This window comes from Balaenoptera acutorostrata, chromosome 9 (assembly GCF_949987535.1).
Source record: "Balaenoptera acutorostrata chromosome 9, mBalAcu1.1, whole genome shotgun sequence".
In the NCBI taxonomy this organism is placed as follows: domain Eukaryota; kingdom Metazoa; phylum Chordata; class Mammalia; order Artiodactyla; family Balaenopteridae; genus Balaenoptera; species Balaenoptera acutorostrata.
The window spans coordinates 58434517-58448121 of NC_080072.1; the positions used below are offsets into that span (position 1 = coordinate 58434517).

General features: G+C 48.0%; 1 protein-coding gene across 1 annotated transcript in view; it reads right to left on the reverse strand.

The window, feature by feature from the left end:
* TENM4 (teneurin transmembrane protein 4) overlaps positions 1–13605 on the reverse strand; it is a 745685-nt gene that overhangs the window by 231230 nt on the left and 500850 nt on the right. Inside the window, exon 9 of the mRNA XM_057553431.1 lies at positions 2370–2625. Within this exon, the coding sequence (XP_057409414.1) occupies positions 2370–2625 (256 nt within the window). The remainder of the gene's footprint in view (positions 1–2369; positions 2626–13605) is intronic.

The following is a 13605-nucleotide window of genomic DNA, read 5'->3' on the forward strand; positions in this document are numbered from 1 at the left end:
TTCCATGTGGTTTGAGCAATGGACGTGGGAGGAGAGAGGGTCAGACAGGCATGTGGGCACTGGCTAACGAGGCAAGAGACTTAAGCTGGGACCACCTTCATGTCTCAAACTAACCATCAGGATAATGTCCCTGCTGTTGGTCCTCTATCTTCCTTTCCCTTGAAAAACTTGGAGAACCACCTACTTTTTTTTTTTTTTCCCCCAAGCCCCGGAATACCCTTTCTAGCAGCAGGGGGAGAAGAAAACAGCACATAGAAAAAGCACAGAGGCCGACAACAAGGAAAGTCAGCCACAGCTCCTTGGCTCAGCATCTCGGGAGACTGGGAGGCCGCAGAAGGGTTGCTCCACTCCGGGACGAGAACCACCTACTTTGATCCTATGTGAGAAAAATGAACATCTAAGCAGAGGGAATAGCTGCCGTGCTCCATGCAGAGAATCAGAACCATCGATTACTTGCTGGCTTCTTTCAAAACCAACCATGTGCTGTCATTCAATAAGCACTTTGGAAATAATGGAGATCTGATTAAGCTACTCTGGGTAGGAAGACATGCAATTATCTGACTCTGTCCGTGAAGACAGCAAAGGAGGCACGTAGGAAAAAGTCACACATGATTTTAAAGACTGTCAACAGAAACATATTAATTAAGGGACTAGGGGCAGGTTGGGCCACATCTGTGAGAAATTTGCTTTTGGAAAAATGATTCTACACGAGTAAAACGGCACAAAAGGATGTTGATTTTCTCTCACTGGACCCACTAGCTCAGTGTGGGAATACCACCGTCATGCGCCAGGCAGAGTCAGATGGGTACGCCTTCCACGTATAGATTAATTTCACTTCCTCAAATGTGGTATGACTTTTGTCCTCTTCGCAGATAAGGAACAGGAGTTTGAGAAAATCTTTGTTCCCCACTACTTTGAGAACTACTTTCTCTTTGAGAAAGAGGTTCCAAATGTCCAGCCTGGGACACTTCATCCTCAGTTTAGAGAAAATAGGAAAAAGCTATGTCCCCCAAAGCCAAGAGCGCTTATCTCAGAGTGGTAGGATTATGGGTACATCTAACTTTTGTCTTTCTATCTTTCTGCATTTTCTCCAGTGGGTTTGTATGGTTTTTATAATCTTAAAAAAAATCCCGGGCTTCCCTGGTGGCGCAGTGGTTGGGAATCTGCCTGTCAATGCAGGGGACATGGGTTCGAGCCCTGGTCTGGGAAGATCCCATATGCTGCGGAGCGACTGGGCCCGTGCGCCACAACTACTGAGCCTGCGCGTCTGGAGCCTGTGCTCCGCAGCAAGAGAGGCCGCGACAGTGAGAGGCCCGCGCACCGCGATGAGGAGTGGCCCCCGCTTGCCACAACTGGAGGAAGCCCTCGCACAGAAGCGAAGACCCAGCACAGCCAAAAATAAAAAAAAAAAAAAAAAAAAAAAAAGTATAGCCTCTTAGCAGTACTCACTCCAAAGAAGTTTTTAAAAAAAAAAAAAAAAAAAAAATCCCTTCTGTTTGGGAAAAATAGTGGCTTAGCAAAGGGAAGGAAGAAGGCTATGAAGAGAGGCTGACTGAAATCCCTGAGCTGAAAGAAGCATTCGAGGAGGCTGGAAGAAGGGAGAGGCAGAGGGGGTCCAGGCCAGGAGAAGACGGTTGGTGGTGTAGGGAGACAGCACTGCACCCAGAAGCTGGGCCACTTGTGTTCAAATCTCAGCCGTGCACGGACTGCCTACCCTTTTTGAGTCTCAGCTTCCAAGTCTCTTAAATGGGATCACAATAGTAATACCTAGTCCCTGAAGTTGTGAGGATTCTATCATATCCCACATATGAAAGCCCTTGTAACCAAAACTCAAATGTATCAATGTTAGGGATTATTAGGGCTCTGGGTATAGAGGGGCTAGGCCAGCAGGAGAGGAGGAGAGGAGGTGAGGGGAGATGGCGGTCACTGAGCACCCACCGCAGGCCAGGCAAGCTCATGCCAGGCAGAGGGTGACCAAGTCACGGTAGGGAAAGGCAGAGGTGTGGGCCCAGATCAAACCCTGGGAGCCTGCTCTCCGCCAGCCCCGCTCACACACTTCAGCTCTCATCTACTGTTACAACAGCCTTCTCCAGTGGGCAGCAACCCCGTGGTGTATGAAAGGGAGGCACAAAGGGGGTCAGCAAATTGACCAAGGTCATACCTTCAGTAAGCAGCAGGTTAGCCCTGAACTTCAGGGCTGCTCGGTTCCCAAGCCCCAGCTCTCTCTCCCCTACATCATGCCACCGCCCTTCTCGTATCCCTACGCTGTGACCCAGACCCCAGCCGCCCGGGCTGGGCCCAATGGTGGGCACACAGCGGGGCCCCTCCAGAGCCCGAGGGTCTCAGCCCGGCCGCCCCGCGCCCCGCACCTGGTCTCCAGCGGGATGTTGCTGTTGAGCAGCCAGTTGTCCTGGGCGTGGGCCGGCTCCTGCGCGCCCCCGGCCGCGGGCTCTCCGGAGAGCGAGTGATCCGTGGGGGCCGGGCTTGGGTTGCTCCTCGGAGTGAAGTTGCCCCGGTTCAGGGAGCTAATGGAGGCCGCGTGGTGCTGGTTAGGGGTGTGGGCGTGCGAGAGCGGCAGCGGCGGTGTCCGGAGCCGAGAGTGGTTCTGCAGGCCGCCCGGGGGATCTAGGGCACAAACACGCGCAGTCAGCGGGGCGGGGACGGCCCCACGGGGACCGCGCGGCAGCAGCCGGGCCAGCCACAGGCACTGGCAAACCGGACACGGTCATGCGGTCAATACACAGGTGCTCGACAGGCACTTATTGAGCACTTGCTCTTCTAGGTGCTGGAGATACATCAAGGAGCAAAGCAGACAAAACTCCTGTCCCCACTGAGCTGACATTTTCGTAAGAGAGATAATAAACAAGATTAAAAAAAAAAAAAAAAAAAAAAAAAGACTAGCCTCGCATGTCATCAGCTTCCCGCTGTTTCTTTGGTACTTTTAGGGTATGGTTAGAATCAGTAACTTCAACAGCACCTGGGAATTTTTTCGAAATGAAAATTCTTGGGCCCTGCCCCAGAGTTACTGAACCATGAATTCTTGGGTGGGGTCCATTAATCTGATTCCACAAACTCTCCAGGTGATTCAGATGTGTGCTAAAATGTGAGCATCACCAATTACACACAATGGTACATAGCAAGTGAAAAAAACAAGATAAGTTAATACATAGTTTACCAAGATGGTGATAAATCTGAGAACACGTAGAGCCAGGAAGGGCGCTGTGGCCTGTGTATTTGGAGGCAGTGATGAAACTTTAGGTCACACAGCCAGTGGTGGCCTCAGGTGACTTCTGACTACAGGGAATGAGCCACGCTGGTGTCTGAGGGGGATTAAAAACCACCACTAACATCTCTTGAGCCCTTACTACGTGCCAGGCACTATTCCGAGCCCTCTACCTGTGTTAATTCAGCTCATCCTCACGACCCACTACAAAGCAGGTACTGTCTGTATCTCCATTTTACAGGTGAGAGAATTAAGATACATATTTTATTTATATATATTAAATATATTTATACGTATATGTTTTATTTATATATAAATATTTATATTTTATTTACTCCTTTCAAGTACTTGGAGCAATAGGTATTATTATCACCTAATTTATAGGTGAAAAACTTAGAGCAGGTAAGTAAAGTGCCCAGGGGCATATGGCTAAGTGGATGCTATTTACGAAGAAAGTTTCTAGTGATGCCACTAGAGGCAGGTCCTGGAAGTAAATCTTAAGTACCATCCTCCTAAGCTATGCTCACAAAAAGCCTAGCTTTGGAAGCTAAGGATATTATGAGGGTGGAGAAGGTCAGGAAACTGGATTCTGTTCTAGATTTTGCCACTTATTAACCACATGACCATTGTCGTGCACTGTATGTTTATGTCCCTCCAAAATTCATAAGTGGAAGCCCTACCCCCTATGTGATGGTATTTGCAGATGGGGTTTCAGGGAGGTAATCAGGTTTAGATGAGGACATGAGGGTTGAGTGTGCTTATAAGAGGAGACCAGAGAGCTAGCTTTCTCTCTTTCTCTCTGCGCCACGTGAGGATATGGCAAGAAGGTAGCCATCTGCAAACTAGGAAAAGGCCTCTCACCAGATGCTAAATTTGCCCATACCTTGGTCTTGGACTTCCCAGTCTCCGGAACTGTGAGAAATAAATGTCTGTAGTTTAAGCGACCCAGTCTATGGTACTTTGCTTTAGCAGCCCAAGCTGACTAAGACAGAAATTGGTACCCAAAAGTGTGATGATGCTGGAACAAATATCTAACAATGTGGAAGCATCTTTGGAACCGGGTAATGGGTAGAGTCTGCAAGAGTTTTGAGGTACGTGCTAAAAAAAGACTATGTTGCTCTGTTGAGGGACTGTTAAATGTGATTCTGGTGAGCGCTCAGGAGGAAAAAAAAAAAGAAGTATAGAGAAAGCTTCTATCTTCTTAGAGAATACATAAATATGTACAGACTAGTGATAGAAATCTGGACACTAAGGGTAATTCTGATGAGATCTCAGAAACGAGGAGCATGTAATTGGAACAATGGAGGAAAGGCGATCCTTGTTCTACGGAGGCAAGGAACTTGGCTGAACTGTGTCCGTGTTCTAGTGTTTTGTGGGAGGTAGAAGTTGTGAGCGATGAAATTAGACATTTCTCCGAGGAGATTCTGAAGTCAAGTGTTGAAAGAGTGGCTTGGTTCCTCCTGGCAGCTTCGAGTAAAATGAGAGAAAAGAGAAATGAATCAAAGAAAGAACGGTTAAGCAAAAAGAAACCATAACTTAAAGATTTGAAAAGTTCTCAGCCTGCCCGTATTGCAAAAAATGAGAAAGTATGTATGGAAGAGAATACCATGGGTGGGGCTGATTGACCATTTGATAAGAAGATGTCTATGGGTGTGAACCATGGACCTAGTCAGCCACCCCAGAAGGAACACTGCCAATCTGAACCGAAGAAGATGGAGACAGAATGAAGGACAGCTGTCAAACTTAGAGTCTACAGGACAGGACCATAAAGCTAATTGGCTATGAATTTGCACTATTCTTCAAGAAAAGGGAAGACTAGCCTTGAAGGTGATTCAGAGATCATCAGGGACACTGCCTCGGTTTCAAAAGGTCTAAGACTTTTCATGGCTGAGTAGTATTCCACTGTATATTGCACCACATCTTCTTTATCCATTCCTCTGTTGATGGACATTTAGGTTGCTTCCATGTCTTGGCTATTGTAAGTACTGCTGCAATGAACACTGGAGTGCATGTACCTTTTCTAATTATGGTTTTCTTTGGATATATGCCCAGGAGTGGAATTGCTGGATCATATGGTAGTTCTATACTTAGTTTTTTAAGGAAGCTCCATACTGTTCTCCATAATGGTTGTACTAATTTACATTTGAGATTGACACATACACACTACTATATATAAAATAGATAACTAATAAGGACCTACTGTATAGCACAGGGAACTCTACTCAGTACTCTGTAATGACCTATATGGGAAAAGAATCTAAAACAGAGTGGATATATGTATATGTATAACTGATTCACTATGCTGTATACCTGAAACTAACACAACATTGTAAATCAACTATACTCCAATAAAAATTTTAAAAAAAAGAAAAAGAAAAAAAGGCCTAAGACTAAGACAACCATGCACATATCATGTTACCTCTTTGAGCCTCAGTTTTATCATCTGTAAAATGGGGGAAAGAGTTTATTAAGGGAACCACAGAGCTACAGTGATATCAAATAAGGCAATCAATGGGAAGGAAACATTTCTCAAGTTCACAGTTTACAAAGTATTCCACATCACTTGTTCCTCTCGAGAATCCTGTATTTCACAGAGAGGACTGAGAGTCAGTGAATATGGGATCCAAACCAAGACAGGTATGATATTCCAAAGGCTGTGCTCTTCCTTGGCTCAGCAGGCAGCCTTCTGGAAATCATCAAGCGCAATCAAGTGTGAGGCACTATCAGTGTTACGGCTACTTTTAGTGGAAGATGCGTCGCTCTCTGCTTTTTATGTAACCCCGTCTTTTATGCCAACGAGTTATAAAGCAAATCTGGTGGGAGTGGGGCTGGGTAGCAATAGAAGGGAAAAAGAAACAGAAACCCATGTGAGCGGATCACTTCCTTCCTATGAACCATTTTCAGGATAAAGCCCACATGGGATCTACCAAGCCCTTTAGAATTTGATCCATGCCTGTCTTTCCAGCCTCATCTCTCATCAGCTCCCTCCCTGTACCCTCCACACCTTTCTCTCAGAGGCCAAGAGATCTGCTGGGCCACAGAGTGGCTAACATTTCGACTCCAATGAAGATGGTCTCCAGGAAAGCCACAGAATATGAATGGTACCCTCTGAAGATGTACCATGCTGTGGTCCTGGACCAGAAGATTGCCAACAGAGATGCCCCTTGATGGGAAGGGAGAGAACCTGGGAGTCAGTAGAACAGGCAGAGAACAGACAGCCTCGGACCAGGGAGAAAGCGAGAATATGCAGGGTCATTTGTTTGGTCCACCTGTCCTCAGGCAGCACTTTAATGGAGACATGTGGAGCCTGGAAAAGAAGCCAGCAGCAGAAGCAGCCTCCTGGGTTGATTGAGGGTCCCTCCCTACCCCTGGCCTTTCAGTCCAGGGCACTACTGTCCAGTGGTTATCAGGAGGCCAGCAGAGAAGGGTGACCTAGTCCTTGCCCCTGGCCCATCACTAGGAGTCAACCTTCCCATGGCATTTTACCTAATTGATATTAATAGCTGCTGCCATGTATTTGAGCACATACTAAGTGTACTTTCACAGCCTGAACCTTTCTAATGCTCACAGCAGTTCCTAAGGCGCAGTATGATTATCATTCCCATTTTACAGACGAGGAAGCTGAGGCTTACAAAACTAGTGAGTGGTCCTTACTAATGCACAGCCTGAATTCTGTCTACCAAACCATGGTGCCTTTGCATAAAACACAGATACCTGCTTGACCGTCTCAGTCCATGGCCAAAGGCAAGAAAAAGACCCTCAGTGAAGAGAGCAAGCATCTGAGGTCTGGGTCAGGATAGGCTGGCCTGCAAGCCTACAGACACTTGCTTTGTGACTAAGTAGGATGCCCGACTCTGGCTTGATAGAAGCACTGCCAAGAGTCCTGAAATGATGAGATTTTAAGTATAAGCATCTAAAAGGAAATTCTCCTATGGGGATAAGGAATGTCCTGATCCAAATCCGTTCTATTTTTTGAAGCTCAGCTCAATTGCCACCCCTTCCAGAAAGCCTTCCTTGATCTACCCTCCCCAAAGTTCTCTTTTCCTCCATTGAATGCTAACACAGCAGGTAACCTGGACCGCTCACCTTTTCTGTCTCCCCCAGAGCATGCATACTTATGTCCCCACCTTGCCTCCTCTAGTAGGTATAAAAATCCCTGTTCCCTCTGTGCTGTTGATCACAGGTCCTAGAATGAAGCAGATGCTCAATGTAGGTTTATTGAGCGAGTGGCTCTTGTGAGTGGTCTGGGCAATCTGTCCAGGAGGGTAAGGTTGGTGTGGAGGATATTTGTATGCCAAAAATGACAGCAGGCCACCTGGGCTCTCTAGGCCATGGGTCCATACAGCCCTTTACTTACTTGCCTGGAACCAGAGTCCCAGATGCTTCAGCTGGGCTCTCTATTTCCCTTCCATTCTGAGAACACTAGGAAAGGGGATTCTGATGTCTCCCAGGTTTCCCAGGGAAAGGCTCTGTGTTTGGGGGCTCAGCAATGGGAGTGCACTCACAACCCCAAAAAAGACATGGCCTTCCCCAGGAGCAAATGTTTTCTCTGGTCTGAATGGAGACTCCTTTCTGCTCCTATGGCCAGGAGGAGGGAAGACAGAGAGGAGAGGCCTTCTTTTCTTCCCTTATCCTCCCCAATTTATACTCTCATCTTTAGAGGGAATTCAGAACCAATTCACTCATTCAGCATGTACTGAATCCCCTTTCTGTGCCAGGACCTGTAAGCCGGGTGTTGGGAATACAATGGAGAATGAGACAGTGATGGTGTAAGAGAGAGAAGAACTCTCTGTGGTTCCTACGCACTGGCTGGGTGGCCTCCAATAATTCACGTCACCTTCCTGGTCCTTGGTCTGTGCACCCGTGAAGGGTGCACACATTCCTGCATCACCACTTTCTGGAGGATATCCTTTGCTCAAGTGCCAAATACAGAGTGAGCCCCTACTGTGCCCTGAGGGGAAGGGCCCTTGCGCCATTCACCCCAAATCACCGGTAAATATATATGGAACGTGGTGGGCAGGGAAGGGAGAACAAATCAGGTAGGTGGACCTCTTGTCTGCACAAGCAATGGCTTCTCTTCTGCTGCCTGGGAGTAAGCACCGGTACATTTGCAAAGCTGTGGTGTAATTCCAATTTATACCCTCTTTTCCCAGATACAGCCACTAAGTATCTCTCTGAATCAAGCCCAGATATGAGTCATTTTTACTGTTACGTTGCACACCTCTGTCAGTAAAGGCCACTTGCTTATCTGAGTTTTGCAAGCCTGGTTTTCCAGGAAGGTTTTTTGCTTCCTACCAGTTCTCACATATATTTACAGTTGCTGGTTCCCTCCAACACCTCAGACGTTTTTCATTTTATATGCACAAAAATCCTGAATACCAAATGCCTCTGGGCTGCATCTCCCTGAACCGGGATCATAGTGAGGCTTCTTCAGTGTGTTGGGCAGAGCAGTAGGTGATAGAAGGAGACTAGGCTTTGATGTCAGACAGCCCTGGGTTCAAGGTTTGGCTTTGCCACTTATAAGCTGTGTGACCTTGATCAAGATACTTAACTTCTCTGGAGCTTCAGTTTTCTTATCATTATATGGAGATAATGCCCATCTTATAGGGCCATTATGAGAAGTAAATGAGATTATATATATATATATATATATATATATAAGGTTCTTAGCACAGTGCCTGAAATACAGTAATGCTAAAAAAAAGTAACTATTAATTCCACGGTTATGGTAAAGCCATGCTGAATGGATAAGGTGTAAAGTGCTAAATTGTCACCGCGACGATCACTCTACAGCATTTACAATAGGGGTGCCAAAGCAAAAACCCTTGAGAGAGAAAGAGCAGGAACATGCCTGGCAGAAATGTGGTCCTCTTCTTTTACAGGTGAATCCCACTCTGGACAACCCCACTGGTTTTCAGGAGCCCTGGTCTCGGGAAGGTGCTTGTAGCTCGATGTGCAGATCAGAAGCAATGAGAATGGCTGTGGCCTGACACGCAGTACTAAAGTGGACACACGGGGTCTCCATGTCCTCAAAGAGTAGGGCCTTTCTGCGTTAGGTAAGCATCTCAGAGCAAACCAGGGTGCTGCTCTGTCCTGGGTTCAGGGTGTATCCTAAGGAGAGGGCCCCTGAGGTTGTGCAACCAATCAGCAATAGAACAGTCCTGTGTTGTGTGCAGGGACTTGAGGAGTTTTAAGATTAGCATGAGCCCCAGCCTTGACAAATAGCTGGTGTTTGGGGGACAGATGTAAAAGGAGTTCCAGAGAGGAGCTCAGGAGCCTCCCAGACCTAGGTTCAACCGTGGCTCTGTCTCTGACAAACTACATGATTTGAGGCGAGTCACTCAAGTTCTCTGAGCCTCTAATTCCTCACCTATAAAATAAGTATATAGTAGTAACGTAATAAAAGGAAGAGGAGGAGGAAGGGCTATCATCAAATGAATATACAGAGATCTAGAGATGAAAGAAATATGGTCTCTGACTTTGAGCTGCTCACAATTTAGTAAAAATAACAGACACACCAAGAGATACTACACAAGATGGTAATTATGATGAGATGATAATAGTTAACATTTATTGAGTACTCTCTATGTGACTGGTTCCAAATGCTTTACTTATTTAATCCTTATAACACCCCTATAAAGAAGGTACTATTATTACTCCCCAATTTATAGATGAGGAAACTAATGTACAGAAAGGCTAGGAACTTTGCCCAAGACTCCTAAACCACTGAGTGATGGAGCCAGAACTTAACTCAAGCATCTGGCCCCAGAGTCCACACTCTTAACCATCCTGCTTTACGTACACGGAGGGAGTGGACACAGGGAAAGTGCCCACATTGATGCCCATCACATGGCGAGCGGTCCACAAGCGTTGGCTCCTAGAATCCTCATTAGCCTTACACTGAAGCCCCGCTGGAGCTCAACGGAGCACAGAGAGGGCTGCCAGCTTGACTGTCAGGGTCGGGGCAGGGTTCATGACAAGTGACATGTGCCCTGTGTCTAAAGGCTATTCTAGGCATTGGATGATGCATGTGTGGAGGTCCAGAGTCGAGAGAGAGAGAGAGAGAGAGAGAGAGAGAAGGAGAGAGAGAGAGAGAGAGAAGGAGAGAGTGAACGTGAGGCCGGCTTGGGCACTTCTCTAACTAGTGTTGGGGTGGCTGTGAGGGGGCAGTGGCAGGAGGCCAGGTGGAGACACTGGGAGCAGGTCTGGGCGGTGGTCGCCTGGAGATGCCAAACAAAAGAACGTGGCCTTTATCGGGAGGGTGGGAGGGCGCCCCGATGGGCTTTGAGGCGGGAGGGCCATGATCACAGCAGTGTTTGAGGCAGATTCCTGGCGGCCCTGTGGAGGATGAACCAGGCGGGGGCAGGCTGCAGGCAGGACCCAGACTGCCTGTGGGATGCCTGACTGCTAGCAAGACCCCAGTGGAGCGCGTCGTCACCCTTTTATAAGAGCACGTTCATGAGAAAAAGACATAGACGTGCAGAGCTGTGGCTCAGGCAGAGAATCTGCATGTGTCAACAGCTCTGCGATCTAGGCCGGCACTGGCTCTGAGAAAGGGTGCCAGGCTGGGCGTCCACCTCCAACCCTGCGAAACGGCCGCCAGGCGCCGGAAGGTCTCCTGGCTGCAGAGTTAACGATGACCCAGCGTGCGCTGCAGTCATTCATCGGGCCCTAAAGATTGTCAGATATGAAGGATGATGGATGATGGTATTTAATTATCATAAAACACAAAAACTCCAGCTGCCTGAGCATGCCAAGAGAAAGAGTGATTTGGCTTCCATTAAAATGCCATCGACGACCACTGACTCGGGATGGTGCAGTAGCGGTGCTGAGAGCTTAGCTAATGAAGCTTGGCCTCCTCGACCAATTCAGAGAAGCCAGAAAGCTCTCTGTCACCACAGTCGGCAGCCGGGATCTGATGGCTTGACTTCCAGCCTCTGCTCTGCCTCCTTCAAGCTATATAATCTCGGACAATTTACTGAACCTGAGTTTTGGTTTCTTGTCAAATGTCTATGAAAGCACCTCGCAAACTGTAGGGTCCTGTGTGAGAGAGAAAACTACCAGCGTTATTCTTATTGCCTTAGAAGGAATAAAAACAGTGGCGTCCGAATGGGAACCACTGGTCTGAGCTCGAGGCCAGGGGCTGCATTTGTGTGCTGTTTTCTCTGCCCATTCGTTCTCTCCCTGAACACATGCTTTCTGTTCACTTTCACTGCTGTGCTGTTTGTTCTGTGTCATGGCCCGTGTGCAGGGACTCTAAACGGGGAGGGCCCACACGGGCTGGGGCCGCAGGCTGGAGCTCCCTGAGGCTACTCTCCCAGTGCTCTTGATGGGGAGTAAAAAATAGCACCCTGAGGTCACAGTGTGGCTGTTTCTGCTCCCTCGTTCACTTCGGGCAGAACTTGGAGTGAATTCAGACTGTTAAAGTGCTTGTATGTGAGAAACAGTAATGAAGGGACAATGCCTTACACTAATGCAAAAGCCCCACTGTATAGTGCAGTGGTTTTCCAAATAGGGCCGTCTGGAAATGCAGAAGGGGCTGTTTTTTGGTTGTTCCAATGACTGGAGAGCACACCTGGTGTTTGGCAGGAGGGGGCCAGGGAAGACAGCTGCATGCCGTGCACAGCAACCGGTTAATCTTAAAGGTGATCCTAAAGGGTATGCCATCCAGTCAGAGGTTAGTCTAGTCCTAATTAGTCTAGGATGGGTAAATAGCTAATAAGACAAGATTTTATTCCCTGTTTTGCTTCCACCCCCATCCCCAGTTTCACTCACTCTCTGTCATAGGAGGTGACTGCTAAGGGCTGCCATCACCTGTGCTCCCTTGCCCCCTGGCTTCCAGATAGGTCTGGCTAATTGTTAGCGCAACAGGACACCGGAAGGAGGAAGGGGGAAGAGGTTGAGGTCACCCCCTGGCCCCATCCTCTGAAGCCCTGCTTCAGGGCAGTGTCTCAGGCAGAAGCCTCATCCCACAAGGCTATAACGGGTTACACTTAAGAGTGGTCTGGGGCCTTACTTCTAGGAAGAGCGAGACCTTGAACTGGGTACTGAGGTAGAGACAGGGTGAAGGTATATAAAGGGGAGGGAGCGGGCATTCTTGGCAGGGAGCTGGCACCAGCAAAGGCCCACAGGCTGAGAGATGCAGGCCCCTAAGGCAGCAGGATGGTGTGGAGACCTGGGCACTCGGAGTGGAGGGCTGTGAGGGGGGGCAGACAGAGAGGCTAGAGCCCACCTGCAAGAACCTGGGGCCAGAGGGGCAGCTTTAAGGGTATTCAGAGCGCTCACCCCAACTTCCAGCCTTTTAAAGCCAAATGTCAGAGTAGTCACAAGAGTTAACCAGAATGCCCAGGCTTCATTAAAATGCACTCAGGATTCCACATCCAGCAACGAATGCTCTCCTAGGGTGGGTGTGGGTGAGGGACACCCTGCTGCCTTCACCAGACAGTTGAGGACAGAGCAGTGTCAAAGAGTCTCTGTCAGAGAGAGGTATAATCAGCATTGCTATTTCCAGAGTCACGGTAATTCACAAACGAAGCCAAGGGCATCAAAAGCTATCTGTTCTAAGCATGCGAATGAACAACTTGGCAGGGCCACCATCTGAACCTGGAAGAACTCTCTCCCAGTAGACATCTGCCCAAACTTCATTCTCGTGCTTGTCCCTATCAGCTGCTAATTGCTGTGTGACCTTAGGCAAGGCACTTAACCTATCTGAGCTCCAGTTTCCCCACCTGACAAACAGGAGGAGGAGGTGGTGGGAGTCCCCTCTAATTCTAAAATCAAGGCTGAATCATTCTTGGCAGATGAGCCTGGGGTATCTGTTAATGAACATCTGCTTGCTAAAGATGTGCACAGCAAGTTGGCGGATTGGATTGTGCTGTGTGACTGGGCACCAAAGAAGGCAGAAAGATGGACTGGAAGGAAGAGAAACGTGGTCCTTCTTTCCTCCCTCCCTCTCTTCCTGCTTCCCTGCTTTCCTTCCTTTCACAAAGGTCACTCTCTATAAGTCCTGTGCTTGATACTGGAGACCCAGAGATGGATTAGTCGAAGTCCCTGCCTGTAAAATCTGAACAGACCGATCAGAAAAGGTTGGCTACAACCACAGGGGATCTTTCCTGGGTACATGGCTTTCCCTCAACTTAAAGCTATGTCCACCTTAGGGCAGAACTTGTCCTGGGAAAGCTTTCTGCTTGTCAATTAAGTTTTCTTTCCTTCCACTGTTACCTTCTTGCCCTTTTCAAAAATGGTCTGACCCATAAACTGTTAGGTTAAGTCCCAAATCAATAAGGAGCCTTACCTACCAATAGGAGTGTGTGTGTGTGTGTGAGTGTGTTTGTGAGAGCGAGTGTAGGAGGTGGAATTCAGTTCGACAGGAGGCTGCAGTG